This window comes from Nicotiana attenuata, unplaced genomic scaffold (assembly GCF_001879085.1).
Source record: "Nicotiana attenuata strain UT unplaced genomic scaffold, NIATTr2, whole genome shotgun sequence".
Classification (NCBI taxonomy): domain Eukaryota; kingdom Viridiplantae; phylum Streptophyta; class Magnoliopsida; order Solanales; family Solanaceae; genus Nicotiana; species Nicotiana attenuata.
Window position 1 is genome coordinate 10,514 of NW_017672486.1, and position 26,369 is coordinate 36,882.

The following is a 26,369-nucleotide window of genomic DNA, read 5'->3' on the forward strand; positions in this document are numbered from 1 at the left end:
CTAGCACTCCTGACTTTTCTTTGCATGGTTTTTGTGACTCTGACTGGGCTAGCTATGCTGATAGTAGGAAGTCTGTTTCTGGTTTTGTGTTGTTCCTTGGAGGTTGCTCAGTTTCTTGGAAGTCCAAGAAGCAACCTACTCTTGCTTTGTCCTCTGCTGAAGCAGAGTATAGAGCTCTTCGTCTGTTGGTAGCTGAAGTCACTTGGGTTGTTCGATTGCTGGGTGAGCTGGGTGTGGATAATCTCAGCCCTGTTGCTTTGTACTGTGATAATCAAGTTGCAGTTCATATAGCCAAGAATCCTGTCTTTCACGAGCGGACCAAACATATAGAGGTGGACTGCTATTTTGAAAAGGGCAGAAGATGACTAGGGTTTCGAGGAACCTTCGAGAGAGTTTTGGGAGAGGAGAGTGTTTGAAGGCGGCTGAGAGATGGAAATGAGGGAATTAGGGTAGGTTTAGGTGAATTAAAAAGGCAAGGGATGATCGTGGCCGTTGATCAAAACGATCAACGGCCTGGATTAAAAGAAAAGGCCAGGCGGGTTAATTGGTTGGGTCGGGGGGTCGAGTTACAATTGAGATTGGGCTGATCTAATTGGGAGTTTAGGATTGGGTCAATTGGAGGGGTCAATTTGGCTATAATTGAAATAAATTGGGGCTATATACTAAATAGCAATTTTTCCCTTTTTATTTTATAAAAAATAGTAAAAATGATTCTGAAATTAAATTAAAAGTACTGAATCAATATATAATATATATAAATATTAATTTAAAAATATTGGAACCAAATTTATAATTATAAAATGCTATTAATCTTAAAATATGCTAAAATTGCAACTATATGCAATTTAGCTTTTAAAATACCAAATAAATTTGTAAAAAATATACAAAAATTACCTTAACTATATTTTGGTATAAATATGGGAAATAAAATAAATTATCCACCAAAATAATAATTTTGGAAATAATTATTGGTTTTTATACTGCTAAAATGGGCAATAAATTAATTTTAAAAATCTTTTAGAAATTAGGAAAAATACTAAAATACTTTGGCATGCTTATATATGCATGCATATGTTATTTTGAAAATACATAGGGAAAAATTGGGTATCAACAGTTCCGTAGGTCATTTTTTATAGGCCGGCAAAATTTTAGGCGATCCGCGTCCGAGCACGCAGGCCCATGTATGAGACGTGGGCTATAGTATACAAACATATGAGAATCGGGCAAATTCCAGTTTTATGGCCCTAAAAAGCGAAGAAACGAGTAACGGTCATGGCGAGGCGGTGACTATTAGTCCTTAGGTCATTTTTGGGTCGGAGAATTTATAGGCGATCCAGTACCGGGCGCGGGGCCCATGTTGGAGACGTGGGCTATAGCACACAAAAATTTGAATCCGCAGAATTCCAGTTTTATGGCCCTAAAATCCAAAAAACGAGTAACGATCATGGAGAGACGATGACTATTGTCCTTAGTTCGTTCTAAAGGGCTGGAAAGTGAANGCTCCTGATGCTTGGATACGCCGGAGCGAGGCCGGAGAGGCCTCAAAGCCATGGATCTGAGAAGATTTGAAAGAACACCATCGAGGTAAGACCTCGAAACTTCGAACACCCAGGGTTTAAAGGTGGAGGGGGGTGAGTACAGGCCATCCATGGCTTGAGAAGCCATAGATTCCGGTGAAAATACGGTTGAAAAGGGCAGAAGATGACTAGGGTTCCGAGGAACCTTCAAGAGAGTTTTGGGAGAGGAGAGTGTTTGAAGGAGGCTGAGAGATGGAAATGGGGGGATTAGGGTAGGGTTAGGTGAATTAAAAAGGCATGGGGGTGATCGTGGTCGTTGATCAAAACGATCAACGACCTGGATTAAAAGAAAAGGCCAGGCGGGTTAATTGGTTGGGTCGAGGGGTCGAGTTACAATTGAGATTGGGCTGGTCTAATTGGGATTTTAGGATTGGGTCAATTGTAGGGGTCAATTTGGCTATAATTGAAATAAATTGGGGCTATATACTAAATAGCCAGTTTTTCCCTTTTTATTTTATAAAAATAGTAAAAATGATTCTAAAATTAAATTAAAAGTACTGAATCAGTAAATAATATATAAATATTAATTTAAAAATATTGGAACCAAATTTATAATTATAAAATGCTATTAATCTTAAAATATGCTAAAATTGCAACTATATGCAATTTAGCTTTTAAAATACCAAATAAATTTGTAAAAAATATACAAAAATTACCTTAACTATATTTTGGTATAATATGGAAATAAATAATTATCCACAAATATAATTTTGGAAATAATTATTGGTTTTTATACTGCTAAAATGGGCAATAAATTGATTTTAAAAAACTTCTAGAAATTAGGAAAAATTACTAAAACACTTTGACATGCTTATATATGCATGCATATGTTATTTTAAAAATATATATAGGGAAAAATTGGGTATTAACAAGATCTTGGTGAGGTCCATTAGTTCCTTGGGCTTGAGGTTGTTAAATTGCCCCAATGATACTTGATCAGTCAACATAAGTTTGCTTTGGATTTGCTCTCTGATTTTCAATATTCTGTAGTTACCCCTGTGGTAGCCCCCTTAGACTCTCATGTCGAGTTGTCAGTTGAGGTTAGGGATTTGCTACCTGATCTATCTGTTTATAGAAAGTTGGTAGGCAAACATAATTACTTGCAGCATACCAGACTTGATCTTTCATACACAGTGCAACATTTGAGCCAATATATGTCTGCTCCTAGAGTCCCTTATTTGGACGCTGCTTATCATGTTCTTCGATATATAGCTGGCACCTCTGATTTGGGTATTATGCTTTCTAGCACTCCTGACTTTTCTTTGCATGGTTTTTGTGACTCTGACTGGGCTAGCTGTGCTGATAGTAGGAAGTCTGTTTCTGGTTTTGTGTTGTTCCTTGGAGGCTGCTCAGTTTCTTGGAAGTCCAAGAAGCAACCTACTCTTGCTTTGTCCTCTGCTGAAGCAGAGTATAGAGCTCTTCGTCTGTTGGTAGCTGAAGTCACTTGGGTTGTTCGATTGCTGGGTGAGCTGGGTGTGGATAATCTCAGCCCTGTTGCTTTGTACTGTGATAATCAAGCTGCAGTTCATATAGCCAAGAATCCTATCTTTCACGAGCGGACCAAACATATAGAGGTGGACTGCCATTTTGTACGGGATGCCTTGTCTGCTGGTTTGATCTCATTGCATTCTATTTCTACATCTGCTCAACTTGCTGATATATTCACTGTGCAACAGCAGGCTTTTCTTCCCAAGCTTGGAATGGCCAGCCCTTCCAGCTTGCGGGGGGTGTTGGAGCTGAAGTTAGTAGTGTTAAGTAGTCAAGATGGGCCAGCCCATTTGTAATTATGATATTCTTATTTCGGCCCACTAAGTGAGGGCCCAAGTGTAATATGTACATATGAGAGACCCAATGTATTAGCTGAACAGATTTTTTGAGTAATGAAATACCTCACCTTTTTCTCTAAACTCTCTCTCTGCGCCGACATATCATAGGGTTCGTTCATCTTCTCATCACTGTTAATTTTCTCCAAATTCACTTGTTAACAGAAAGAACACTGGACATGAGAATTTCAAAAGATATAAGACACCTCTCACAACGGTGAGGCAATTATATGAGACACAAATAAGTAAGTGTTGGGACATAAAAATTGTAATGTTTTAAAAGTAGTATTTGAAATTAAGTTGAAAAATGATATTTGAAATTTATGTTTGGACATGCATTTCACTTGAAAAAAATATTGTAGTTTTGTGAGTTGGGAGAAAAAGAATTCCTAAAATTTTGAAAAACTGGTCAAAATGATTTATTGGTTTTTGAAAAACTCATATTCCTATTTTTTTCAAAAACTTACAAATTTTTATGAACCGACATATTTTTAACTTTTTTTTATGGACTAACGGGACCTAAAGTTTTTCAAACATATATTATAAGTACCACATTATAAAATTGCAGTAGCCACCTAGCTAAAAGAAAATGTATTTGGCAATACAATTACCCCAATTGAAAAAACGAAGTGTCTAAAAGAAGGCGGGAGGCCAAAACTTCGTCTCCTTCTCGAACAAGCAGCCCCTTCAGAGAAAAAGTCTCACTTTTAAAACCCCTCTAAAACCTAAAGCCTCATCTTCTTCTGCTTCATTTTATTGTTAAAAATCCTTAGAATTACTTCAATATGTCAATGGACCTAGACCCAGATGAAGTCTTTCGTGACGATGAAGATGATCCTGAAAGTGAATTTTACAAGGTCCCTATTATTGTTATTAATAATTTTTTATTCACTTACTTGTTTGTGTTAAAATTGAAAATTAAATTATTTTTTATAATTATATCTAAAATGTGCAATCAAATTAAACATGCAGGAAAGAGATGCTACTAAGGAATTATTGGTATACCTTGTGGATGCTTCGCCCAAAATGTTTTCCACTACTTGCCCTACGGTTAGTCCTTAATTACCAGTTACTGTTTCTCATTTTTGTAATTTTTTTACTTGATTTTGGTTCCATTGTTCTATTGACTTTTTGCGTTACTTCACTTCAGAAATTATTACTCCCTCGTTCCAATTTATGTGACATAGTTTGACTAGGCGCTGTTTAAGTATAAAAGAAAAACACGTGGTCCAAAACAGATTTGTGTGGCATTAAGTGTAAAATGAGAAATTTAAAGTTAAATTTGTCTAAATATAAAAATGTGTCATTCTTTTAAGGACAAACTAAAAAGCGAAGTGCATCATATAAATTAGGCTAGAGTAAGTGATAAAACCGTGCCTTCGTGGTGTCCGGGCTAGCTAGCATGTTCATCCACTCGATTATTCCACTGAAAACCTGCTACCTCCCAGTAGCATTTATAATGGATAACTCTGCCTACCAAGGCTTAAGTAGATGGAAATAGATTACCTAATGTTGTTTTTGACTCCACTGGAAAATTGAAAAAAATAGAATGTGCCTTTTAAACTATATGATTAGAAGATTAGTTCATTCAGTAGAGGTGAATGGAGATACTTGATGATAGGTTAAGCTGATGATAGGTTAAGCTGATAAAGATGACTTTTTCATTGTGAAGTTCTTTTAGAAGCTAAGTTATAATCCGACTGAAAGGCGTTTATTGTTAAGCATAATTTTAAGTCGTATCCGTGGAGAGCTGGGTTTAGGCCATAGCAGAGACTAAAAACACCAGGGAGAAAGATAAGTCATATCTGCCTAAGCCTTGGTTGGTAGAATTACCTGGTGCATGTGCTGGTTGGAGGTAGCAGGTACCAACTAGAATATTCTAGGAGTGCGGAAGCTAACCCATATACCATTGATTTAAAAGGAAGGAAAAAAGAGAAAGGTAGGAAGATAAGTTAGGACCTAATTCCTGCTGTCTTGTTTGGTATGTTTTGAACTTTTGGCTAGATTCTTGAGAAACTAAAGGTTTTTGGCAACTCCTTTTTTCTTTTATTTCAGAAAAATATAGGGTATCTCCGGAGGCATATTTTGTTCAGTTTAGGACTAGTTTTTTGAGGGGTAGCAGTGGTGGTTGGGAGGCACCTCCTTGAGACTGGAGTGCTAATGCATTTCAGTTTCTTGTAATTTTTTATTTTTGATTGAGTTTGTGCATGTAGTTGTACAGTTATTACGAGCAGTATTTCTCTTGAAAACATTTTTGTCATATTTCTTTAGCATTTTTGACCCTTTGAGTGTAAAAATGTGGAATCCCACTAAGTATTTCGATTTTTGCAGGATGATGAAAAGACCGCTACTCATTTTCAACTTTCCATCAATTGCCTTGCACAATCTCTCAGAACTCAGATTATTAATAGGTCTTACGATGAAGTTGCTATATGCTTCTTTAACACTGTAAGCTTTTTGTTCCTTATAAACTGTACATCACAAGATGTGCCTTCGACAACTTCTATTATATAACTTAATTGCTGCTTTTTTTCCTTATCTAAAATTATTTCAGATTTTATGTTAGTCATGCTAAAATCTAGTGCTACCTAATATTTGCAGGATCCTATTTATTATATAAAACTGAATCCTGAAGTAGCCTTTACTGGACCTTCTTTTCCAGCTTGTTTGTAACTTGAGAATTCTGTTACTTTATAGTGTGAGAGGAAGCTTTCATATTATGGATGGAAATATGCTGCTAACAAAAAGTCTGGCTGTTCAGCCTAGTTTCTAAGTGAACTTACTTGATAAATATGTGTTAGGTTGCAGTGTGGAAAGTGATGTCTTTAGTGGTTCTTGTCTCTTTCTCCTGACATGAAAGAACTTCAGACAAGGAATGAAGCAGAAGATGTATCAAAAACATCTCATAAAAGATAGTTGTACAGACTGTATACTGTGACTTAGGGGATAAATGGGTTATGTGTGGTATATGTCATACTTTGGTTTGAACAAACATGGACTAACTGTTGCGAAGTAATTTCAACCTTATAATTTTACCTCATCATTCTTTGTCGTACTAGAGGATCGATCTATATTCCCAGCTAATTAGGGGATGACAGTCTCTATTCATTAGCTATCTGATAAAAATCTAATGTGGATCCATATGCGTATAATTCTTGTTTTGCACTTTGTTAGTTTGTGTTTGCTCCAAGTCGTACAAATGCAGTCTTTAAGATATTCTTGTCCCTTATATAGATTATCTTCTAATTAAATCAAAAAATAAAGTAAAATTACTATATTTCTGAAGAATGGTATGAAACTGGTAAAGTTATCTGCATCTGACTTTCAGTTGTACCAAAATCCCTGATAAGTAGACTAGCTTTTCCTTGTGAGTTGTGTCCTTCTGTTGTTCTTTAAACTTTCTTCTTGAAACTCTGAGAATGGTATGGAGGCTCAGGACCTCACAGGAAAGAAGCAAGGAGCTAGCTGCACCTAGTAATCAGTGGCGGGTCTATCTTATTCCATTACCATCAGTTTGTTGTCTTTCTTGAATCTCTTTGACGAAAATCGTTAGCATCCCACATTGGTGGGGAGAATGGCTGTTGTTTGCTTATATTGTCTTCAGCAATACTCACCTCCTAAGCTATCTTTTGAAGGTACGGTTAGGCCCAAGGTCCAGTTTTTTATATGGTATTAGAGCTAGACCCATCTCTCTACTCTTGGTTTCTCTAATGTTGGGCCACTATGTTATGATATCCACACTCGAGATGTCCAGGGCTTTGGGAGTGGGGGGTGGGGGTGTCTATTCATATGGTTTTGGGAAATCTTCATGGAGTTAGACCCAAGGTTCACTTTCTTTAGAATATAGCTTTTGAGTTTGATCCGAGGTCCACTTTCTTTACAAAAATCGCGGACCTGTTGTAGTAAGAGGCAAGAGTACAAGAAAGGATAGAAAGAGATGCGGTAGTAGAAAGTAATGGGGCTTGTGTGAAGGCCTTAGCCAACTTTTTGTCATTCCATGTAAGGAGTCCTAGGAGGGTATTAGGAATGATGTGGGCGAGAACCATTTCTTTGTGAATTTATGTTCCTTTATCACAAAAGAAAATAAATTTAGATTTTCATTTACTTGTGGGGATCCAGATCTTCCTTGGTACTATATAAGTTTGATTAAATGTTATTTAGGTAGGCGATATATATATGTGATCTAGTTCTATATAGTGCAACAGACAACGTGAGTAAACAACCACTCTTCTTTCAACGCAAACTAGCTTTTTGCTATTTTCTCCCTATTTAACACCCTATTTCCTGTTTTGTTTCTTATTAGTATCTCCAAATGTCTGTTTAATGATGATTTGTTTATGTTCACCTTTATTTGTAATTTCAGCGGGAAAAAAAGAATTTACAGGACTTAAGTGGCGTTTATGTATTTAATGTTCCAGAAAGAGAGGATCTGGATAGACCAACGGCCAGGCTAATTAAAGAATTTGATCGAATAGAAGGTAAATCTTCATATTTGTCTTTAATTTCGGTGCAAGTTTTTTGTGGGTGTATAGTTATGCAACTATCTCTGTTTAGACAAGATTCTAAATTGGTAATCAAAAGCCTAGCCTTACGTTACATCATTGCTGTCAAACTCACATAATAAATCATCTTTTTTGGTTTTCTTTAATTTTTTCTTGTAAATGTGACTTATTCCTAATATTTAGGAAATACCCATCCACCTCCAACCCCCCCCCCCCCCCCCCCCCCCTAAAAAAAAAAAAAAAGAAAATCAAAAATGGAGAAAAATGGAAGATGATAAACAAATTGTGCTTTAGTTGATTATAGACCAGCTGACCTATCTCTTCAGGTGTAATGACCATTTCTGAAACCTTGTATTAGTTTGCTCTCCTTTCTGATGAGCCCTCGTGGTCTATAGTTAGCACTTATATTATTAAAGCACTGGCGTACCTGCATACACTAGTGATGACAGTGTGTATAAAAGGCAAGCTCGGGGAATCTCGGTTTTTGCACTTGGCCTTGCTTAGCTAGCGCTTTAGTGTTGGCACCAAGGTACTAAGTCGTGCACCTAATCACCCATGATCTCCCTCATTAAGAGGACATCACAAGACAATCAATTTTGTTAGCAAGTGATAACATTAATTTGGCAAGTGATAGCATCAATTGTTTTCTTTTTCCCTTTCTGTGTAATCAGTGGGCTGATAGACCTATGAATTGTATCATCACTTCAGTCTTAACATACATTCATTGTTTGAAAAATGTTAAGGAATAAGAAATTAGAAAAGAAAACTTCTTACTAAAAACTAAAAATGACATCTTTCCATCTAAGTTAAAAATTTAAAGTCGTTTTTGAACTTGATTTGCCTAATTTTTTTTCATGGATTAATTATAGATTTTTCAATCTCTTATCCCAAAAATTATGTCTCTGTTCTGATTTTCTCTTGCATCACACACATATATGTAAATACTTATATTTTATTTGTATATCATTCTTAATTTTTTCTACACCTTTCTTCGTTAAAGCCCACACTTTAGTTATTGCGCTTAAAAGGGGACCTTAGCGCTTTTCTATACTTTTCACTTTTAAGAACTCTGGCTTGTTGTCAGATCTTCTAAATGGAACAAGTCTCTCGAATATATGTTGAAGCAATCACTTTGACCGACTCTTCACAATTGTCGTATGAAGAGCTTTAATAGTCCTTATTTGACCAGAAAACTGGAATATCCTCAAATGATGTTTATTTCATAATTAGTAATAATGCAGAGAATTTTTCTGCTATATCAATGGACTGAGAAAGCTTCATCCTCTATACTATCAGTTACATGTGTTGCCTCGTCAATGAATGGACTTAACACGGTGTGACTTTTTTTTTTTTTGGTTTTCTAGAGTAATGCTGCAATCACCTGTTTTATATGTTTGCAGAAAGATTTGATAAAGAAATAGGCAGCAAGTATGGAATTGTGCCTGGCTCTCGTGAGAATTCTCTTTACAATGCTCTCTGGGTTGCACAAGCCCTTCTCCGTAAAGGGTAAGATTTGTTCTATTCTCCAGTTTACTCTCATTTCTCTTTGTTTTCCCCTGAAATGCTGTGCGGCCCCTATTTTACTTGTCTTTAAAACCATTTTCAGATCTGCAAAAACTGCTGATAAACGCATGCTCTTGTTTACAAATGAAGATGATCCTTTTGGAAATCTCAAAGGTGTCATAAAAGTGGATATGATGAGGACAACACTGCAGCGTGCCAAAGTATAGTATCTATGCCACTTGTTGATATATCGATATTTTAGTCAGTTGAAAACAAATCCTATGGGAAAAAGTAAATTTATGTAAAGATAACTCTGAGTTAATTAAAAATTAGATTGTTTTGTAACTTTACTTGTCAAATAGTTTTTGAATAACTATTATACTACCATTCTACTCATATCGCTGATGGTTGCAGGATGCTCAAGATCTTGGTATTGCAATTGAGCTTCTTCCACTAAGTCGACCAGATGATGAGTTCAATGTTTCCCTTTTCTATACTGTATGGTCATTGTTTATGTTTTAGATCCTTTAAAAATTGCATGTCGTTATCTAATTCAAGATCTTGGGCTTCAGGATTTACTTGGTTTGGAGGGTGATGACCTTGCTCAGTTCAAGGCTCTTGTAGGAGAGAGGTATACCTTACAAAATTTTTCAACTGTTGAGAATTCTCCATGGATAGTTGTGAGCTATTCAAGTTTGTTAATAAGCTTAGTATATGTATGGCTATCTCATATTTTAGCACTAGTCAAATGATGAATCTCCATGTAAAAAGTAAAACTCTTTCTGAAGGACTTGATAGTTATTAACACAACTTACTGTAATATGCTTAATGATTATTCATTAACGGAGTCCAAAAGTAGAAGAGCTTGTTTCATAATAGTCGTGCTTTCTTTCGGTGACTGAAGTGAGGTGGTTGTTTGTTGTGAAAATATCTCTAAGTGATCTTATGTTCATGAAGAACAAATCACCTAAGTTTTCTTTTCTGCAACTTCTTAGAGTAGTCTTAGGAGGGTTCATGTTAGAAGAACGTTAAGTTGATTAATTGAAAATTTTCCTTTAAAGACTATTATTATTATTCTTGTTTTTAGAAAAATTGATTATCATACAATTCAAAATAATTCTTTTTTATATTTCAATCAAATTCCATAACTTTATCTATAGATTAAAAGATTTATCCTTTAACTCAAATTTATTTTTATTACGTAGCCTAATAGATATTGTCTTAAAATTGCCAAGTAGCTTTTTATTAGCTTACCACTTGGCTTAACCTCAATGCAAACTACTCTCCTATTTTATATATATAGAAAGGTATAGATATAGATAATAGATATTGTTTTTAAATTGCCTAGTGGATTTTTATTAGATTGTCACTTGGCTTAACCTCAATGCAAACGACTCTCCTATTTGTTATATATAGATATAGAATCAGATTATTAACGTTCAGAGTTTTCTGTCTGTTCCTTCAAGATGCATTCCTCCTTATGTTTAGGCATTTATAAAAGCATGCATGTATTTTTTCTATGTAGTTTAACATAATATAATCATATTTTTTGATAAGTAACACAATATAATCATATAATACTATTGAAGTTTCTAAAGATTGGAAAATCTTTGAATTTGTTGTATCACTAGACCACATATGCAGATAGATTTAATCCATAGAAAGCTACTATCATTTAAGAAAAATAATTGCTGAGAGACTGACATAGATATATAAGACAGACAAGATTATCGTCCAATATAATTAGGTAGGGACATCACAAGTCTGATAAATGAAATATTATAGTTACCATGTGGTTGTTCCATTGAGTAGCATTTAGCAGACATGAATGGAGACAAAGAGATAAAACTTCGAAATTTAGAGGAATTGACCATGAAAAGGGCATAAAATTCATCAACTTGTGTATAACGCAAGTAAAAGAGAGCATACTACTAAAGAGAGAATGGAGAATGTTCAGACTATCAGCAAAGCTCCTCTACTTCCAATTTCAGGCTTCGCTGAAGGACAGCTTTCATCTTTTTCAATCGCTGTTGTTTACTGTACAATGTACTTCTTTGTTATTTTGTTTGAGAAGGGTAACAAATTTTATTCATCAGCACAAAGATTATGCTGGCAACAGTATTTACAGGGTACTATCCTTGTGAACTTTACAAGGCTTCCAAAAATTGTAGAATAGATTCTGCATCTCCTACAGAAAACTCTTTACACCAAAAGTGAAAATTTAAAATACAATTCATTTTAACTACTTGTATGGAGCTACTCCTGTCTTCAAAACATCTGTTATTTCTTTCCTTCCATATGGTCCACCAAATGCAAGCTGGGATAATCCTCCACCATTTTTTCTGACTGACCATTTTACTAGCATAGTTCAAGCTTTCAGTAGATCACATGTGTTTCCCGGCATTATCCATTTCAAATTTACCAGGGCCAAAAATAGATTCCATAGTTGGGAAGTGAAAGCACAATGGAGAAAGAGATGGCTATTGTTTTGAACAGTCGTCTTGAACAGTAGGAAGAGGTCTCTTACTGGAAGGAGAACAGAAGGGAAATAACATCCATTTTGTGCCTGTAGAGAGAAATGAGTGGTCCAAATGGGTGATATGAATGTTCAACATATTACTTGTTAGTTCATTCGTTTATTTATTTTCTTGATTGATGAAATGAATACTCAAATGTGGAAAACCAAATAACATGAAGATGGGATGACCAGATTGGTGGGGGTGGGGTGGGGTGGGTGGGTGGGTGGGTGGGGGGATTGAATNGTCTGGTGGCGGGTCTTGTGCCTATGTTACTGGTTTATGCATTTTTAAAATTTCCTCCCTTTCCTTATAAAAAAACTTCCTCCATTTCCGAAATCTGTGGTTTTATTCTCTAATGATCGAGATGTCTGGATATAAATGCCAGTTTGCAAGGTGTTAAGGAGTTGATTGCACTTAGAGCCTGTTAGTTTTTATTATCCCTTTTAGAGCCTATTTACTAATTATGTGTTGGCCATGTTCCTTCCCTATGTTTGCTATATCAGGTTTGAAGATCTGAAAGACCAGCTAAGAAAACGCATGTTTAAGAAGCGCAGAGTTCGAAGACTTAGATTTGTGATTTTTAATGGATTATCTATCGAACTTAACACCTATGCTTTGATCCGTCCAACTAATCCTGGTCTGCCTTTGTTGCCCTTTCTTTCACTATGTAATGATTACTGTTAGGTGACTATAAAGTAATCTTCAGACCTCTTTTTAACTTTCTGCAGGGACAATAACTTGGCTTGACTCGATGACCAATCTTCCTTTAAAGGTACTTATTAGCTTCATCATCATGCTTTGCTTTAATCTTTTTTTTTTCTTTTGCAGTTTTCTTTCAGTTTTGCTGAGTTTATGTGCATCTCTTTTTTGGTGGAAGGGAGCTTCATGGAATGATTGATCATAACTAACCTTTGTACTTTTTGGGGTTTTGATTCTTTATAAGTTCTGACTGTAACGGATTTGCAGCTATCTTTTGCTTATTCGTTGAGGATTAGTTGCTGTTTCCTTTCTTTAGAACACCGACCATTTCGTCCTAAGCAAAATCTTATTTGACCTTCCATCTTCCTATATATTCTGTCAGCATTCAGTTGGGTGATTGCATCTATCCATTTTTATGGAAAGAACCATCAGGATAAGTTTTTGGTTTCACTTCTCTGTACATCCCAAGCATACAACTATTTTTTTGGTTTCCTTGCGGGCCAATCATGTTGAAATCCTGGTAATGAATATTATCTGGCACTCTTCATTAATGAATATCATGTGGAGATCTTGCTATGAGTCCATTGCAAAATGAACAAGCAACTTTATTAAATAAAATGATCATGATTTTTTTAGTTTATCTGATGTTATTTATTTAACGAGTCCTTCTAAAGCACTTTAGGTGCTCTTATTTAAGTATTTCTAGTTTCTTGTTCCACATTCTATCTTGAAAAAATAATACATAGAATCCTGCATATGTTATATAGGTATTACTTGTGCAACTTTTATACTAACATTGTGTTACATTGTTAGACTAGTTCTAGTAATCCAAACTTTTATACCACAACCAAGTGTTGTATTAGTAATGTTGTGTTTTATACTGAACTTACTATTTATTATACGGGAAATCAAACAAGCTCGTAGAGTTTATGGAGTTCATTGGAAAAGTCATTACTCTCTACTTCAGATTAGTAATGTGTCTTTGGAGAATCTAATTGGTGTGTTAGATCTAGCACACAAGTTTCACTAGAAAAAAAGGGCAGCCCGGTGCACGAAGCATCCCGTATTCACTCGGGGTCTGGGGAAGGGCTGTACTCACACAAGGTTCACTAGATGAAAAGTATTTGTAGTAATAGAAAAAAGTTGATAGTTAAAGTTGTGTTTGAACATGAACTTAATTTGGAAAGGAAGTTTGTGAAAGTTGAAGATTTGAGAGTAGAAAGCAGTGTTTCACTTGAAATATACTTTCAAACCGATATTTCAATCTTTCACCTGAAGATCAAATGCTGACGTGCAGTATTTGTAAAGTTGAAATAATATTTATGTCAAACGGGCCCTTAGTTTAGAATGAAAAAGTTTCAACCTAGAGTGGAATGGACATAGAGGATTACTATAGCTGGCTCCGACTAGCTTGAGATTGAGGAGGAGTTGATTGATTTGGTTTTTATGTAGGTGCAAGTTTATAGCTGCACATAAACTTTTTCTGAAATTTTAACTCCTACCTTTGTACGATGGTAGCACACTAGAAGGTAATGAGTAAAAACGGTTGGGGGGGGGGGCTGTTGTGGCTGAGTTGGGGGCTGTAGGTGGGAGGGGGTATGGTGGAAACATAATTGAAATTCGATCGGACTGTTATACTGTGAGACAAAAGACGGTGTGGGGCTGTGGGCTGTATGTTGAGATTGTGTTGCAAGTGGGTGTTGAGCTGCATAATGTCGCATATTGGATATTTTTTCCGAAGAAAAAGAAGACTCAATTTCGGATAAGGAATATCTAAAGGTTTTGAACTATTTTGTCCATTGCCTTAAATGCTTTCTTCATATATTTGTTCTTGCATGTAACGACAACAATTTTTTGCCATGTCATATCAGTATTTGGTAAGGTATCAAGGGATTTTGTGTCAGCTTGTCTCCAAGTCCCTTCTTTCTAGGGCATCTTTTCTGATAATTAACCTCAAGTTGTCAATTGTCATTGAAGTTGGTAGAAAATTTAATGAAATGTCTGTTCTGCTCTTCTGATAGGATTTTGATATAGAGTACGTCTTTAAACCTCTGCTGTGTTCTTTCTTGTTTACAGACAGAGAGATCCTTCATATGTGCTGATACTGCTGCTATAATTCAGGATCCTGTAAAGCGCTTTCAATCTTACAAAAAGTTGGTATCTGTTTCTTAAAACAATGACTCCTTCCTTTAGTACGCTAGTTTTCTTCTTCTGCTACTATGATTCTATGCTTCTCTTTTGCTTCTTTCTTCTATTATCCTTAGTTTAGGATATCTGTTTAGGAGGGAAAAATTTACATGTTTCTGAGTTTAGGATATCTGTTTAGGAGGGAAAAGTTTACATGTTTCTGCCAAACCTTTCTATTATAAAATAAAATTACTAATGCATTTAAATCTGAAACTAAATGCTGCAAATTAGTTTTTTTATAATGGTAGATAAATCGGGAATCGAAAATCAATTTGCAATTGATGTTATCCTTCTATGGCCTGTTGAGAGTATATTTTAAAGATGACCACTTTGAGTGGTTCGATTAAGATTGTCATTATTTTATATTGGATGCTCAAATTAATAACTTTAGTTCCAATTTGAAGTTACAAGTACTGAATGCATACATGTTAGTTAAACTTCTTAGTTTTGAAGATTGTGCTCTTCATTTTGAAATAGTGTGAGCTCTCTTCTCTTTTTGCTTAATGCTCCATTGACTTTGTCGACTTTTGCGCTTTGTCATATAAGACACTGTAGAATATTATTTTTTATTGTTAATAATTGTGTTATCATATTTCGGGATCCAAAAAATTTAGGAGAGTTTCCCGATATCGCAAACTCATATAGAGTGCATTCATGTATGTTGTCAGCAATCAATTTCAGTTAAAAAGAAAATCAGTTTCAACAGGTAGAGAGAGTGAATGCCTGAATGATAATTTGTTTCTTTGACAAAACTTCAAAAATTTAACCACTAAAGATTAGCTCATAATACCAGAACATGCTAAAAAGGAGAAAAAATTTAAGGTAGCATAATATCTATGCAGATTATCCAAAGAGAAGCCAAATATTACCACCAAGCCTCGCCACAGACTATACAAGTTTGCAGCACCCAGCAGTGCTATTTTAATTGGAAACAGGGTGATAAATCTTCACTATTTGAATATTGAAAAGAGTATGTAGTGAACTTAGTAATCGTGGAAAAATTTCAAATTTTGTTTCCATGATATGCTATCATTTGCTTTATTTAATGATCTAATGACCAGCCCAACTTGACTCTGGTATACTTCTTCAATCATTCACTGATGTCTTGTTCGCTTTTTGTTTCAGTGAGAACGTCATGTTTTCTGTGGATGAGCTTTCAGAAGTCAAGAGAGTTTCAACTGGACATCTTCGTCTTTTGGGCTTCAAGCCATTGAGCTGTTTAAAGGATTATCATAACCTGAAGCCAGCAACTTTTGTCTTTCCCAGTGATGAGGTAGTTTCTTCAATAAGCCACCTACATTTTGCTTCTTTTGTTTCGGGATATGATCATTGTTAAAGGCTATTCACAGTCTTCATTGTTGATTATCTATGCTGATTGATGTTAGTCTAACCATTATCGGTAAGAGTTTTTATATAAAGCATATGACACTTTTGCCAGTTTATCTTGTTGACAGAAGGGATAATAGATTGGATTATTTCACCTTTTAAAACTACATCTAGCTGACAAAAGTGCATGTCATGTGAATCTCTCAGTAATAAAGAAACGAGTCTGATGAGTGATCTTGAACTTTATGCTTTATTTCAACATTTCTATACCTATCTTCATGTCCATATGGCATAGTTAATCAAATTTAGCTTTAACAACTTGCACTATGCAGTACCAGTAGTTTTAACCCATAACATTTTTTGCGCTTCGAATCCGCCAATTAGGAATTATGCCTCTTACCATCTCTTAAAATATGTCATTTCCATGATGATCAATTCTGTTGCTTCTTCTTGGTCCCTGGCAGGAACTGATTGGAAGCACTTGTCTTTTCGTTGCCCTCCACAGATCAATGGTGCGGCTTAAGCGGTTAGTATGCCTGAATATTTTGTTTATTGAATTAGAAAATACGATTAAGTTGCACCCTAGGGTGTGGCCTAGTGGTCATGAAGTGGGTGAGAACCATGAGGTATCAGGTTCAAATCCCAGCGGAGGCAAAAATTTACTTCCCATCTATCTAAGCCTTGGTGGGTAGAGTTACGTGATACATATTGCTGGTGGGAGGTGACAGGTATTCCGTGAAATTAGTCGAGGCGCGGGCAAGTTGGCTGGACACCACGGTTATCAAAAGAAAAAAAAATACGTTTAAGTTAATAGTAGGAAGTTATAAGTGCCAGTTATGCATATTTTGACCTATTATCTAATTTTACAAGTGGCGCTCGATAGGAAGGTGTGGAGGTCGAGAATTAGGGTTGTGGGTTAAAAAACAGTCTAGAGTTTCGCCTAGTCTTACCAGCAGTATCAGTACTAGTCTTGTATTTTCCTATGCCTAGTTTCTTGTTATTACACGGTGTGCCATTATTTCATTTCCAGTGGGATTGGCTCTATTCTTGTAGTGTCATATTCTTGGATCTTTGTTATTACACGTTGCACCATTTGCTTCGTGTCTTATTACCTTCTTGTTGCTATTGTTTGTTTATTGCTTCATTTTCACTGTTCTTGAGCCGAGGGTCTTTCGGAAACAGCCTCTCTACCTCCATAAGGTAGGGGTAAGGTCTGCATACACTTACCCTCCCCAGACCGCATGGGATTTCACTGGGTTTGTTGTTGTTGCTGTATCTAATTTTAGAAGTTGCTAGATGCCCTCTTTCTTCAGTAAAGGTTCATGCACTCTACTTTGAACTGGTTTTTCATTTTCATTTCTGTCACTGATTAAAATGTTTTTTAAATTAAAATCTGGAAATGTGTGTCTGGGCAGCCTTTTTCAAAGTAGATTCAGGCAACTGTTTTGTTTTCTTCATCTCCCTCACATTTCACCCTATTTTAGGTAGTTTAAGCAAGTCTATCAGCATGCTGCTGTGCTATAATGCTGTGCTGAATTTTGTTTGAAGTCATGTGTTAAAACAGGCTGCAACTAGTTTGCGTTGATCTCAACCATTACATAAGTGGCACTTTTGCCGACTTTTGGGCATTTTTCTGCTTGCGTTTTCCTCATTTATACCAGTTTCAATTATTTTATATGTACCATACCCTAGAAATAAATCCATCATCTTTTTGTTGCTATGCTTCTTAAGCGTGTTGCTATTCTTGTGTTTGACTTTTAACTATCATCCAGCTTTGCAGTTGCTTTCTATGGGAATTCAAGTCATCCTCAATTGGTTGCTCTTGTTGCACAAGTAAGATATCTTTTTCCCTTTCTAAATATTTTTGGATTATAATGTAAGATAATTCTTCCATTGATGCACCCATGATTGCTGATGCTGGGATCAGCAATTGCCTCTGACATGCATTGAAGGATATGAAGAGTAATCTGGCACTTTTCCAGGTCAAGAATCATATTGTTCTTGCAATTCAAGAGAGTTTTAAGAATTTAAGTCAAAGATTTCTTAGTCATTATGTGAAAGTAATTTCAGATTCCAAGAATAAAAGAACTTTCCTTACTTCATGTGGCTCAGCACGTAGCTCTCTTGTGTTTACCAATTTCAATAAGAGCTTCTCTTCTTTTGTTCTCTTTCAAATGGTATTGGAGCCTCTACGATTTTGATAGAAATTTAAGTAGTTATTCCTACTGGCACCTCATGCTAGGCGAAAGTTTTTCTTCTTTTTATTTTCAGAGTTCAACATTCCGGTCTCTTTCTGCACCTCTTTCGTGATCATTTTGGCTAGACTAAGCCTTTTTTTGTGGGCTGTTTTGGCGACACCACTTCTCTTTTCGATAAATACTTCTTAATTTTTTAAAACACCTACTTTAAAATAATGATCTTTTCCTGGTCCCACTAACGGATGACTGTAACATTAGTATTCTTTTCTATTTTTAGTAATATAATAATATGCAAGTCAAGACACCTTGTAAAACTTTGAGCGCGTTCAAACTTCTCAGTGGAAATGGGGTGGAGGAAGTAGCCCTTTTTGGTGTATCTTTTGTCTGTGAATATCGGCAAAAACTTCTAACTGTTTATCATATATTTTCGTGGTTTTTGATAATTGCAGGATGAAATAACGACTCCTAGTGGTCAAGTCGAGCCACCAGGGATGCATCTCATTTATCTTCCATATTCTGACGATATCAGACATGTTGAAGAGGCAGGCAAAATATTTTTTATCTCGATGATTAGTCATATTTTTTTTTTCTTTTGTGAAAAATAATGAAGTCTACATCTAACGGATGTGGTTATACCTGCAGCTTCATACTGATCCAAATTCCGTACCTCATGCGACTGACGACCAGATAAAGAAGGCCTCTGCTTTAGTGAGACGTATTGACCTCAAAGACTTTTCTGTGTGCCAATTCGCCAATCCTGGTAAGATCTCATAACTTGGGGAAGCTGATCAAAATTCTATGCTGCCACTATATGTAGTTTCTACTTTCTATTCCAAATGGAAGCTTTTACAAGGCTCTTCGCTGTTATTAGAATTGGAAGAGTGGGCTGATAATTTTTATGACGTGGAACCTTTTTTGGAGCTTGGTGTTATGGTTGGACCGGTCTATCCGATCCATCTATTAGTTGATTAAATTGAAATTAATAAGTGTAAAATTATGAGGTGGTCAGGTGGACATCCAAAAGAAGAGAAGTTTCTCATATAATTTGTTCAACATTTTGAGGTGGCGTAAATTGCTGAATCTGCTCATAAACTTTAAATAAAATAGAACTTTTAAAACTCTTGCTATTTAAAGAGGTCTGTAAATTCTGTTAATCCATGTATCTGCATCTGCAGAATATTAAAAAAACGAAAAATGTAGTTTAGACAAAATTGTATAAAAAAGTTCAACAATATGACCTTTACATTAATGTACTATTTGTAATTCATTCATGATATAGATTCATGTTCTGCTTGCAAAGTTGATGTATCAGGCTGATCTTAGAGAAGATTGCACAGTAGACCATGTAGGATATTTTGTATTTTCTGTTCTTTATGGATCACCGTGAAAGAATGCTAGCGTGAAGTAGGATACCTAATTCATAGGAAACCCTCTCCAATTAACAAGCATTCTTAATTTCTACAGAACAGTATGAAGTGGAGTGCCCCTTTCTATATGCATCACCTCCCTTCTGAAGAATTGTAGTTTATATTTTGGGTCATGCAGAAATTCCGTTTGTATTCTTACAAAGAGCATTTCTTGCAGCATTGCAGAGACATTATGCAGTATTACAAGCTCTTGCACTTGATGAAGACGAGATGCCTGAAATTAAAGACGAGACTCTTCCCGATGAAGAAGGGATGGCCAGGTAGTGACGGATTTCCACCATCTTAGGTCACTTTGTTCTGTGGTTTTGGTCTCTAGTTTTCAACTTGACTCTATGTCCAGAAAGCTTGTTACTCTGACATTTCTTTTGTATATTGTTTGGGGGCTAGGCCTGGTATTGTCAAAGCATTGGAAGAATTTAAGCTCTCTGTATATGGAGAGAACTATGAGGAGGACGATGCAAAAACTGATGGAAAAGCTGAACCCTCTAGGAAACGGAAAGCAAATGCTATGAAAGAATATTCCAACTATGACTGGTCTGACCTTGCAGATAATGGGAAGGTAACATTTTCAAGCTTACGATGTTACGTTATAGATTCTTGCCTTAGTTCTGGGCTTAACAACAGATTCAAAATGTTATCAAACTATAACTTTCTAGGAATGGTTTGTGTTAGCTAAATTAGTTGCAACACAGAAGTCTGTTAGTTCTTCAAGTATATAAGGAATTTTTAGTGAGATAGGCACTAAAAATACTTTGGCCTACGCTGTTATCAACGCCTGACTCTTTGTCAGAATGCACATCATAGAATTCCATTAGTTTTCAGTAGTATATATATTTGGGTTTCACTTTTTTTTGTTTGCCATCTTGCAGTTAAAGGATTTAACAGTTGTAGAGCTGAAGTATTACCTAGCTGCACATAACATTCCGGTCACTGGAAAGAAAGAAGCCTTAATTAGTAGGATCTTAACTCATATGGGTAAGTGAGTTGTAACTATTTCAGATCTTTGGCTGTTTGCCATAAGCTTGTACAGTATACACTTTTTTGTAGCTTGTTAAGTAGTTAATCTTTCTTTCATTTTGAGACTTGTACCTCTGGTATTATTTTGGAAATTAAGTGTTATTGTCATCTGTTGCTGCATGTATATGAAAAATTGTGGTGACATTGATCAAATATGGTTGTCAATGGGGGTAGGAATGGAGTTAATTCTACTTGACCAGCTTTGTCAGTACTCGACAAATTAACTTAAATAGCCATCCATGCATAAAAATAGTCGGCATATGTATAATATATGTATAGTTTATGTATATAGTCTATGATGAGCTGTAAATATTTTTGGCCTAATGTGTAACTTCCCCCTCTTTCCCCACATCACGTGTAGACATGTATCGAACACATCCAATGCAACATAAATTCCATGTTAATGATTATCAATAATTTCCACTTCAAGTAAATTCAACTCGTTTTATCAGACATTTCCGCATTCACCGCAATCCACACGGACTCGAGCTGCTTATCCAAGAGTATCTAAGCTGTAATGTATATCATGGGCCTTTCACGGAAAAAAAGAAAAAGAAATTGATAGGCGAGGACATATATTATAGCCAGGGGCGGCAAAATGGTTTTAAAAAATAATTAACCACCGGGGAAAGTGCACAGTTAGTCACTAATTAATTTTTTTTTACTCTTATCCACTGTTTAAAATGTATTTATTCTTTAGTCAGTACTTAATAAATTTTTACCCGCTCGGACGAAATACCTCAGTGCTAGATATGGGTGCTGTGTAAATATTAAGGACATGGTGTCCTTAACTTCATGAATGTTGTGTAAATATTAAGGACAAAGTGTCCTTTATTTGCACCTTCCGTTGTTAAACATTAGGACATCATGTCCTTAACTTCATATGTGCGGTGTAAATGTTAAGGGCGTAATATCCTTAACTTGTATTTGCACCTTCTGTTGTTAAACTTTAGGACCTCATGTCCTTAACTTCATATGTGCAGTGTAAATGCTAAAGACATGGAGTCCTTATCTTCACGTGTGCAGTGTAAATGTTAAGGACATAGTGTCCTCAACTTCATGTGTGCAGTGTAAATGTTAAGGACACCACGTCCTTAATATTTACACAGCACTCATGAAGAAAGGGTAACAATGTTTTTTCGTATTAAATTTAATAGAATAGTGACTATTTTTGCTCAGCATTAAAAATACTGGATAAAAATTAAATACCATGTTAAAAAGTGGCTATCCCATGCTATTTCTACTTAACCACACATATTATCCACTAAAAAATGGGTTGGATAATGAACTTTTTAAAAGCGGGTCAAATATGGATAGAACCATATTGTCCATTTAGAAAATAGATAACTAATGGGTAACCAATGGATATCCAATGGATCTAACTTTTACATTTGTAAAACCTCAAATTGGGGTTTCTCAAGTTAGAGAGACTAAGAATTCTCCCAAAAGTGATCATATGCAAGAAGTCATGGATAATATGGTCAGGGGCGGATCTAGCCTGTCATCTACGGGTTCCCTTGAACCCAGTAGCTTTTGTCCAAACAATGTAAATGTGTTCGAAAAATTCATCAAATATCTACAAATATGTAAATGTGAACCCAGTTACTATTAAAAATTTACTCGAAGTCGTTGCAGGAACCCATAACATTAAATTCCGGATCCGCCTCTGAATATGGTTACCCATATTATCCGCCGGTTAACCCGTTTTTATCCGTATTACATATGGGTCGGGTCGGATAATTTTTCCTTTTTTCATTAGCCGTTTTCGACCCAAACCATATCCGACCCGTCCCACCCATTTGCCACTCCTAATTAAAGCCATGCAAATATAAAGTTACCTGAGTATAATAAAAATATGAGGATACATTCACAAACATAAAACGTATTAAAGTATTTACCTTCTATGAACAACCCCAAACTTTTAGTGTCATATCAACATCAACAACAATGCTATTGATAAATACTAAAGTATCAATTGACAAACGCAACTCCATTGAATAACTTAGATATTTTATATCATAGGTCAAATTTAAAATTCTCCTTTGTAAATAGCCGTCGTTGTAAAGATTGCGGCAATTGTCTGAATCACTGGAGTCATGCTTTCTGAGGTTTCTTTTAAGTTTTAATCAAAAAGAATGATAATAGAGATGAATTTAATTTAAATCGATACAACATTACGTTAGGTGTGCACTTACCAACCTTCCTCAACTTCATCATATATTTGGAGAAAAGCCTAACTAAATCCTTTGTCCTCTCCATTCATTACGACAAAAATTAAAATTAGGTACGAACTTCATCACTAAATAGGATTACTTTTACGGATTTTTCTATTTTGCTATCGAATTTGTCCGTCGCTAATTTCTATTTTTGATTTTCTACATAGAAAATTGTTGTCCTCACTCTTCTTCCTCCAAAGGCCTTTCTGACCATAGGTTGCTTTCTTCATCTTAAGATTTAATCCAAAAATTGAGTCATGGATTTCACTAGGTCTTCCTCACTAAAAATATCTTCCCTCTTTGCCTTAAGTTACATCAGAAAATACTTTTAATCTTTTTTGTGACTGTCCCTCGTACGTTGTCCACAGATTCCATTATCAAATTGACCAACCACTAATTCATAACATCTCGTGTTAAGTTCAAGCTTGTCTGTAACCCTCGTGTTCATACAGCCTATGAAAAATTTAGTGTTCTTTTATTAAGATAAAATACTTGGAAAATTTCAGACAACTAAGGTAGGTTAATGAGATCATCAAAATACATGCATACGCATTTTTTCCTGTTATGTCATGCAGTTTTATGAAAGTTTTAGAGTAATTTGATACAAAGTTTAGTGCTTCTTAATATTGGAATATGCACATTTTTTTATGATAGTTTCATATCCATTAACCTCAGCCGACGCTGACAGTTTGGAAAGGGACTTTTTTCACTCTTAGCCCGCATCAGAAATTATTTTTATTCGGTAATAAGTATATAAAATTCGTATAATTATTATAAATAACATATTGTTATGAAATATTTGATTATGGTGGATGTCCATAACTCCTAAGGGAGTAACACCTACTACTCTTCTCCATTAACCTCCCACTACTTCTTACCATTATGGATGTAACTCCCACACCTCCATGATCTTCCCCCATGTTCTCAATAGTTAATACCATGTTCATGGCATCCCTTTGTATTACCTATATCATCCTATAAATAGAGGGTTTGGGCATCACGTTGTACACACTTGACATACTTGAATACATGGAAGAAATAGATTCTCTTCTCTCTTTCTCTCTACATTGTTGTCTATCTTCTTGTTTTATGTATTACTTTGAGCTAAGTTTCGTAACACGTTATCAGCACGAATTGCTATTTTACTTGATACTTTATAAAAATGATGAAAGAGGCAAGGAATTGATTTTGGAGATAAAGTTATTAACAGTGGATATTTTCTTCAAGTAAGATGTTACACTTAATTTTTGATTTTCATTTTGTTTGAGTGAACTTCCTTCTAATTAGAAGGCAGAGAAGGTTGATTCTCTTAGGTTGCTTATCTCAACATTCATGTATTAGATCTTAAAACTCTATGAGCCTTGATGAATTTTTAACTTTGCCTTGATTTCCAGGAGCTAGAGCAAATTTATGTTTACTCTCACTTATGTATCCCTGTTTATCCGATGTCAGTAACTTTAAATCCTCTTTGATATTCTTTACCGTTCACCTAGTGGGGAATTAGAGGGGGAAAAAAGGACAATAGAAGTAGGAAATCTTTGTTTGAGTTGATATTGAGCAGTCCATAGAAGTAACTTAATAAATTTTGTGACTGTGAAACTTAAAGAGTTCTCTTTATACGCATGCATGTCTAAGTGAGCTTGTGGTAGTCAGAGATATTTTGTTTTATTCTTCCAAGTCATAAAGGTGAATTTTGCATTTCATGTCGTCAGAGATATTTGTGGTAAGAGTGATTTTAGCATTCCCAAAGATATATGCACATGCAATTATACACACACAAAGATAAAAGATATACTACAAGATGCAAGGCATCTATGGCATATAAATAAAATAATAAATGTATTGAGACACTATTATGTTTGTGATAATGTCATATGTTGTATATTGTTTAATTTATTTTGTATTAGTTTAACATTTTTCATTACCTTAGTAGTTAAACATGTAACTATACAGTAAACTGTGAGTAGATTGTTTATTTTTATTTATATTTGACCAAGTCATGTGTTATTGTTCGTGGAAAAGATCTATGATAGTTCTAATTAAAAATTCAAAGTGATAATTTTCTTCAAGCTCAAGGATGATTCGCAGTATCACTTCGGCCTATTATGCTATTGGTCGGGGGTAAAACGATGGGTTCAAGTCCTATCGCACCTTGAGGGTAAGACACCAGGTTTAAGTCCTAGTGTACCATGATAATAAGACGCTGGGTTCGAGTCCCAACGCATTATAACCTTACATGCCTTTATATGGGTAATGCATTGGGTTTGAGTCCCAATGCACCATATTGATGATCTAATGATGACTAGTGAAATATAATGTTATTTCATGAAAAGGCTGAAGTTTGTCCCACTTGATTTGCTCCATTCTTGAAGTGAATGTGATAGTGGTGCATAATAAGTCTAAATGAAGACAAGTGGTTGACCAATGAATGTGGGCGTGCTAAAGATCAAAATAATAATAGTCATCATTATGGTAATTGTGAAAAGGAGAACAATAAGGGTTCTCAAAATAATCCTTCAAAGGTGAAGGTGTGTATCAATATGGTCTGTAAATATGAGGCACGCTCTAACGATTATAGTCCATTTTTTTGAAAGAATGCGACTTGTGATAAGCATTGTAAATGCAGACTCATTCCTGAAGTGAATGTGAAATATATATGTGATACAAATTATGCACAAGAATATATTTATGCATGGTTGAATAAATACTACAACTCACCTCTACGGGAGGCTTGAGAGAAAGAAAGATCATGAACACTCCTATGTGGTTACACAAATATGTCATTTGTCGTGTATATGTGGTGCGCCGAAAATATTTTGACATGCCTTATAAAAAATTATTAAAGGCAAAAGTAAAGCAAGAAATAAGTCTTGTCTATAATGTTTTTGATTGTGACAATGATAAGATAATTTTTTCTGTGGAGAAAAAATTCACCACTTGGATGGTTGTATAAAAAATCTTGTAGTACAAAATTATTGAGAGCTCCGAAAGAGCGAGTTTGTTACTACCCGAATAAATAAAATTATTCATGGCATTGGTGGTTGTAAGTATCAAAAAGGAACTTTTTGAGTTTCAAATATATTAGCCAAAGTGGTTGGCATATTGACACTATAAATGAAAGGAAGATTGAATATCTTCATATTACTATAATCATACCGGGTAAATATGAAAGGTTATCCGATTTTTCTTCTATTTGTACTACAGATGTATAAGCATGGTGATGGAATCACATGCCATAGTAAATTAAATATTTACTGAAACAAATATTAGTTGGCACGACCGGTTGGCCATCCCGGTTCAATTATGATGCGAAAATTAATTGAGAATTCACATTGGTATATATTGAAGAAATACAAGATACTTCAAGAATTCTCT

The 26,369-nt window shown here is 35.2% G+C and overlaps 1 protein-coding gene across 1 annotated transcript; it reads left to right on the forward strand.

Annotated features, from left to right (window-relative positions):
- Window positions 1-3,996: 3,996 nt before the first annotated feature.
- LOC109213383 (ATP-dependent DNA helicase 2 subunit KU70) lies at window positions 3,997-20,898 on the forward strand. Its single transcript, XM_019377178.1, has 19 exons — window positions 3,997-4,257; window positions 4,373-4,450; window positions 5,732-5,848; window positions 7,764-7,878; window positions 9,303-9,408; window positions 9,509-9,626; window positions 9,820-9,903; window positions 9,978-10,036; window positions 12,428-12,561; window positions 12,653-12,696; window positions 14,700-14,776; window positions 15,936-16,083; window positions 16,601-16,662; window positions 17,909-17,969; window positions 18,784-18,876; window positions 18,977-19,094; window positions 19,919-20,021; window positions 20,149-20,320; window positions 20,631-20,898. Exons 1-19 carry the CDS (start codon window positions 4,186-4,188, stop codon window positions 20,742-20,744), a joined length of 1,875 nt encoding a protein of 624 aa, XP_019232723.1. The 5' UTR covers window positions 3,997-4,185; the 3' UTR covers window positions 20,745-20,898.
- The last annotated feature ends 5,471 nt before the right edge of the window (window positions 20,899-26,369 follow it).

Excerpts from the sequence above, each read along its gene's own strand:
- LOC109213383 (XM_019377178.1), top strand. The coding sequence starts at position 4,186 with ATGTCAATGGACCTAGACCCAGATGAAGTCTTTCGTGACGATGAAGAT. Across the intron at positions 7,879-9,302 it reads AGAATTTGATCGAATAGAAG|AAAGATTTGATAAAGAAATA; the intron begins GTAAATCTTCAT and ends ATATGTTTGCAG. Across the intron at positions 9,627-9,819 it reads CAACACTGCAGCGTGCCAAA|GATGCTCAAGATCTTGGTAT; the intron begins GTATAGTATCTA and ends TGATGGTTGCAG.